This window comes from Alosa alosa, chromosome 22, assembly GCF_017589495.1.
Source record: "Alosa alosa isolate M-15738 ecotype Scorff River chromosome 22, AALO_Geno_1.1, whole genome shotgun sequence".
In the NCBI taxonomy this organism is placed as follows: Eukaryota; Metazoa; Chordata; class Actinopteri; order Clupeiformes; family Clupeidae; genus Alosa; species Alosa alosa.
In genome coordinates, this window is record NC_063210.1 from 6,402,121 (window position 1) to 6,409,116 (window position 6,996).

General features: G+C 42.9%; 1 protein-coding gene across 1 annotated transcript in view; it reads left to right on the forward strand.

Moving 5' to 3' along the window:
* pth3r (parathyroid hormone 3 receptor) overlaps positions 1-3,536 on the forward strand; it is a 16,648-nt gene extending 13,112 nt beyond the window's left edge. The window contains exons 8-13 of the mRNA XM_048233911.1: positions 1-15; positions 639-705; positions 902-996; positions 1,813-1,954; positions 2,593-2,634; positions 2,822-3,536. The exon at positions 1-15 is cut by the window's left edge and continues 46 nt beyond it. Coding sequence (XP_048089868.1) covers positions 1-15; positions 639-705; positions 902-996; positions 1,813-1,954; positions 2,593-2,634; positions 2,822-3,310 — 850 coding nt within the window. The 3' untranslated portion in view covers positions 3,311-3,536. The remainder of the gene's footprint in view (positions 16-638; positions 706-901; positions 997-1,812; positions 1,955-2,592; positions 2,635-2,821) is intronic.
* Positions 3,537-6,996: the final 3,460 nt, after the last annotated feature.

Consider the following 6,996-nt stretch of genomic DNA (forward strand, 5'->3'; position numbering starts at 1 on the left):
TTTAGCAGATACACAGTGAGTTACACACACACACACACACAGACACACACACACACATACAAGCAGCCATGTGTAGTCTTGCAGACATGCACACGCAACCTCAGGACTCTCACTATTTCATTATCTGTATTCAGAACATTCACATCCTGCAGGCGACCTTGCTCAAGTGGGTGCAAAAGCGATAGTACATCTACCCCTCAGAATCCCCTAAAAAGACAATTAACCAGCACAAGTACGCCTTAACGGCTCCCTGCTAGCATCTCTATATGAAGTCTTTTTGTGTCTACCTGTAAAACATACTTCCGTGGCTGTTTGATACTAAAGTAAGTAAGTAAGTAAAGTAGGCATAAATACATCTTTTTTGGTTTAAAGGCTGCCGTTGACAACTGTTCAAAAAAGAGTCTGCTAAACTTGTTGGTTTAGATTTCAAATATTCATTTCAAAGAAAAAAACAATGGGACGGACTGGCCAGATCTGTTTATATGTGTGTGTGAGTGTGTTGTGCTTTGTGTGTGTGTGTGTGTGTGTGTGTGTGTGTGTGTGTGTGTGTGTGTGTGTGTGTGTGTGTGTGTGTGTGTGTGTGTGTGTGTGTGTGTGTGTGTGTACTCACCCCATGTGTGTGTGTTTGCCATGGTAAGGTGCTGGGATATCAGTGCAGGCAACCTGAAGTGGATCTATCAGGTGCCCATTCTGGCCGCCATTGTTGTAAGTTCATTAGTGACTGTCACAGAAGCCTAATTAGCATAGATTATTTTAGTAAGATCTACACACATACACCTCTCTCTTTTTTCTTCAGTTCCAATTATAAATGAATCAACAAAGAGATTAAAGACAAATTGTAATTTGACCAGCTTTAATCTCTCTCGCTCTGTTTCTTTGTGCCATTGGTGCCTCCCCCCAGGTGAACTTCTTCCTGTTCCTCAACATCATCAGGGTGCTGGCCTCTAAGCTGTGGGAGACGAACACGGGCAAACTGGACCCCCGACAACAGTACAAGTCAGGAAACTCACTCACTCACTCCTGTAACCCTTAACATCTTAGTACTTTTACTTATACAACCATCTTTCTTCAGTGTCACAAGTCACAAGTGTGGCTTTAGATTACATATAACTTTGTACAAAATGAGTATTTTCAGATAAAAAAAATGTAGACCTAACAATCATTGAACCACCAAGGACAGAGCATGTAAGACTTGTAAGGAGTTGCAGGAGTAGGAGATGGAGAGAAGTTGAGATGCATGTTTTATTTTCTTCGGATAGTACATGGCCACACCATGCGGTGGTTATATTATGTACCATAGCAAATCAGAACACACATTCTCAGATTTAGTGATTGTTCTTTATGATGTTACACAGGAAGCTGTTGAATTGATTGACTGATGAATTGATGCCAGACATAACACAGTTTCATAATAAATTAGCAAGTTGTTGAAGTGACTTATTGATTTATAAGACAGAACGTAACACAGCTTCTTAGATAAACGATTCCAGCTCACGTAAATTTGCTGAAGTGACTGATTGACTGGCTTATTGATTGATTGGGTCAATCATTGGATCAATCAACCAGCTTTATAATAGATTACTACTTCCTATAAGAACCTGCTGGAGTGATTGATTTATAAGGCCAGTGAATACACAGCTTCGTGATAATGACTAGGCTCATTAGACTTCATACTGTGCTTCCTTTTCTTATATTGTATTGGTGTGTGTTATTGTTAAGCACTAAGTATAATATTGATAGTTTGATGATTGATTGATTGATTGATCTGATTGATTGATTGATTGATTGACTGATTAAATGCCTGTCCCACAGGAAGCTGCTGAAGTCAACACTAGTGCTGATGCCGCTGTTCGGGGTGCACTACATGGTGTTCATGGCGCTGCCCTATACGGAGGTGACGGGGGTGCTGTGGCAGGTGCAGATGCACTACGAGATGTTCTTCAACTCCTCACAGGTGGGCAGCGTTCATAATGTGTCATTCGTACAGCGACTAGTATAGAGAGGTCCTATAGAGCTCATTTAGTATAGAGGTCCTATAGAGCTCATATAGTCACTAGTATAGAGAGGTCCTATAGAGCTCATTTAGTATAGAGAGGTCCTATAGAGCTCACTTAGTGTAGGGAGGTCCTATAGAGCTCATATAGTGACTAGTATAGAGAGGTCCTATAGAGCTCATATAGTATAGAGAGGTCCTATAGAGCTCATAGAGTGACTAGTATAGAGAGGTCCTATAGAGCTCATTTAGTATAGAGAGGTCCTATAGAGCTCATATAGTGACTAGTATAGAGAGGTCCTATAGAGCTCATATAGTGACTAGTATAGAGAGGTCCTAGAGAGCTCGTATAGTGACTAGTATAGAGAGGTCCTATAGAGCTCATTTAGTATAGAGAAGTCCTATAGAGCTCATGTAGTGACTAGTATAGAGAGGTCCTATAGAGCTCATATAGTGACTAGTATAGAGAGGTCCTAGAGAGCTCGTATAGTGACTAGTATAGAGAGGTCCTATAGAGCTCATATAGTGACTAGCTTTTCATAATAATAATTCCATAATATTCCATGTTTTGATGATGATCATTCATTATTTTCTCTTAGGGCTTCTTTGTGGCATTCATCTACTGCTTCTGCAATGGCGAGGTAAAGTCTGCTGCCTTTTTCTTATTTGTCTGTGTATTTCTGTATGGCGATGTAAGCTGAACAGTGCACTAATGAAAAATGGCAAATCTCTGTTTAAATGTAGCTGAATTTGTTTGTGTGTGTGTATGTGTGTGTGTGTGTGTGTGTGTGTGTGTGTGTGTGTGTGTGTGTGTGTGTGTTTACACAGGTGCAGGCGGAGGTGAAGAAGGCATGGTTAAGGCGAAGCCTGGCGTTGGACCTGAAGCAGAAAGCTCGTGTCACCAGCAGTGGAGGTGGTGGGAGCTGCTACTACGGCGGCATGATGTCCCACGCCACCACCCAGAGCGTCTGCCTCAGCGTGAGTGGGACCAAGGGCCTCCCGCTGATGGGTGGGTCTGGCGTCGGGGGTAAAGGTCAACCCCGCCTCCCCTCCCTCCACCATACCCTCACCAACCTTCCCGGTTATGTGCCCAGCGACACGGAGATGCCCATGGTTCCCACGGTGACGCAGCAGGAGCTAGTGCTGAGGCGGGCGGTCCAGGTGGGTATCCTGGCGCCCCCTAGTGTTGGCAAGGAGGAGGGTCAGAGGTCACGCGAGCCAGAGAGAAAGGTGGAGGGAGAGCCTGAACCCTTCCTCCTGGCGGAAGAGGACCGGTCAAGCTCGGTCTCGATCAAGGAGCTGGAGACCATTCTGTGACTGAAATGGACAAGGAAAGATGAGTGCCTGAAGAGTGTGTGTAGCCATGGAAACAACCCCACCCAACTATGTACAACTATGTACAAATACTTTGATTTTGAACAGACACAGACTCCTAGGAGCCTCATCACACAAAACTATGTCCATCATGATGTTTCAGACTATTTCTCTGGCCTTCACTGTAAAACCTGGCAGCCTTTAAAGATTAAAAAAAAATCAAATCAAACCTCAAATCTCTGTCAGTTGCTCAGAAACAAGAAAACAAAACAAAATCCAGCACACTGTGACTATATTGGACCTTTCTCTAGAGGGTGACGTGTGATTATGTCGATGCAGGTTTTAGAGGAAGCAATTTGTGTTAGCCATTTGCATTGATCGGTTGGTTTGTCTTTTTATTGCCGGGACAGCACAGTTCAAATAAATTATGGGTATTGATGGGGAAAACAATTATCTGTTCAGGAAATCGGTGGCCACCACAATTTACTGTTGGCTTTCTCTCTGGGTTGTGTGTGTGTGTAGTTGTGTGCAGAGGCTTTGCTGTTGTTGTCGTTGTTTTTTTTTTCATTTCCTGCTGGTGAGGTCAACAACATTAAAGCTCCATTTCTAACAGTGAAGAGAGTCCCTCAGTGATCATAAAGACAAACGCCTCTCTTCCTTTTTTCTGTTTTTTCTCCTTCTCTCCATTTCTCTCCCTCTCCCTCCTTTTCTCCTTCTCTCAATTTCTGTCCCTCATTGATGGGCCCTTGTTTTCAGTGAAGTTGATAGGCAAGTCTCTGATTGCTATGGGCAAATACGTAGGTGGGTTGGTTCATAGGTTTACATGGACACTTTTAATCTGATTGTAATCAGAATAACGGCTTAATCAAAATAAAAATAACACATATAAACACCTTGATCTTAATGAAACTGCCTATCTGATTTGAATCTTAATCGGAATGAAAGGGGTGGTATTCCATTTGTATTCTTGATTCCAATGAAACAGCAATGTGTACAGTCAATCGGGTTGCCTCCTGTAGCTTTTCAAACAAAAGCAAAGCAGCAACAGCTACTCCGATCAAAGATTCCAGAGCGCTTATAACCACCTGATCGGAATTAAATGTATCCCATGTAAACAGGTGACGCAAAGTTTTCATTCAGAATAGTTTCATCTGAGTGATTACATGAAAAAAAAAACTGTTCATGTAAACCCACCTATTGACTGTGTCCTTCACAGTTAAACTGTTCACACTTCTTACTTGTGTGCATGTTGCTTGTAGTTGCACAGTTCACACCAGTGGTAGTGTGACGTATACGGTAGGATATGACAGTGTTTTAGAGTTCATCAACTGAGTCACACTGTTCTATTAATGAAAGTCAAACTTTACAGGATAATGTAAACTGCTGTCCAGTTCAAATGCTTTCATGTTGTGTATTTATTGGACCATAAATAAGCAGTGTTCTTCAGATGAATAAAACATGCGGTGGACCAGCTCAATGCTCCTGTACACCACACAATTGCTTTAACAAATGCAAGAGACACTTTGCTTGTTGATGAACTTGATTGGCACTGAAACAGATGAATCTAAGAGCTCATCTTGTTTGCTCTGGAGAATTCATCTGGTCCCTCTTCCATTCAAACAGATTTCCACCCAGATGAAAATCTCCTGGGCCAGTCACAACCATTGATTGTATAATGGCTGAGCTTTATACAATGACAGACAGAGGAGCACGGTTGAGGCACTTTCACAAGCAACCAATAGCTATTATGGAACTATTGGACTCTGACGAAGACACAGAAGTGTCGAAACATTTGTCTATTGCTTTGCACTACAATAAAATACATGTAAAATTCATGGCTCGTAACCGAAGGGTTGCCGGTTCGATCCCTGACCAGTAGGAAAAATGTGGGTTGGCGAAGTGCTTGAGCACTGCTTTCTCATGCCCACATCCACAGATGAAGTGCCCTTGAGCAAAGCACCTAACCCCCTCACTGCTCCCCAAGCACCGCTGTATTAAGGCAGCTCACACTGCTCCTAGTGTGTGCTTGTGTTCACTCGTTCACAGATGGGATAAATGCAGAGACCGAATTCCTTGTATGTGCAAGTATACTTGGCCTAGAAACATGATTTACATTTTACTCTGTGCGCTCCGGTGAACCTTCTCCCTCTCCAACCAATAGCTGTTAGTTGCGTTAGTGTTGAACTTCCTGGATAGTGTATTTTCATTAAACAAACCAACGGCACTTAAAGCCGTCCTAAACAAGAAAGATTGTGTTTGTTTTACTTTTGACAGGATTTGGGAAAGGTTGTGCTGAATGTACCAACATACATGTAATTTACCTATTGGTAATGCCCCTTGGAAATCAGACAAACCAGCATCCAGGCGAATATCTCAACTGACGATTGGTTGTGTAGTAGTAGCCCTTTATTGTTACCAACGAAATTAGCCATCAACCCGTCCTTCCATATAGAAAAGTCCACAGGAAAGACAAAAGCAGGAAGACGTTTTACCCTGCCAATTAAGGCATCATTAACATCAACAAGGCCGGACACCTGGACACTGTGAAATAGGCTTATCGAAGAAAAAGTACAGCATAACATGAGGAGAGAGGAGGAGAAAAAGCAACCCCCAGACTATGCTCCTGTGGGGAGTACCATGTGAGAACAGGAAAAAACACCTCAGCAACATAAGCACATGGTCAGTACACATGAAAAACACACGACTTGCAACAGGGGAGGAGAGTGGGAGGTGGAGGTAACCCAGCACAGGCAAGAAGCCATCCGGTCCTGCAGCCATGTCAGCGCTGGTCACAGACCCCCTTGTCAGACCCGGAGTACAAAGTGGCGAAGGTGAGGGATGGGTGGTAGTGAGGGGGCCTACACATACACAAACTCCTACATCCGTATGTATGTAGGAGTTTGTGTATGTGTAGGCCTGGAGAGTCGCTTCGCCTGGCATCACAATCTTGGTGCCTCAGTCCGCAGGATTGTCATAGCGATAACACAGCAAGCAACAGGAGACGACCTTGATCAGGGTCCGTATTCACAAAGACTTTTATCTTACCACTAGGAGTACTCCTAAATCGCACTAAAAGATTTTAGCTAGGAGTTTTCTCTTAAAAGTTATTCACAAAGCCTCATGACAACTCCTAAACTAAGAGTGAGTCTTCGTTGCTATGGATGACGTCATTACTCATGCACGAGCTTGACTGAAGTGACCACCTTGATTGGCTGATGATTGTAACGCGGGAATGATTCCAAACACCTCCCTTACGATGATGAGTGACAGGTGACAGGTCTGAGAATGCGTGCGCTACAAAGTAGTGCGAAGGACGGAAGATGATGAATAACTGAATAAAAAGGCCTAGCCTAAATGAATAAAGAGTAAGGCAAAACAAATAGCCTAGTAGCCTAATAAAACATAGGCCTACGGATTGATGCAGTAGGCTAGGCTATCTTTGCAACATTATTAAATTAATCTGTCACCATATGCCTACGTTTGCAAAGAGGAGAATATTTTAATTTGATTCACAATGAAACGTTACATTTAATTTACATGTTGACGATGAGTAGTTTTGGTTGTTGTTGGTGGCGTTATAGCATCCCTTTTATGCCTACAATGCAAAATTGTTCCCTCGCGATTGGAAGCTCCTGTTGCGCATACCCATTTCAAAACATCGCAACGTGAAATGCCACAAAAAGCTGTTT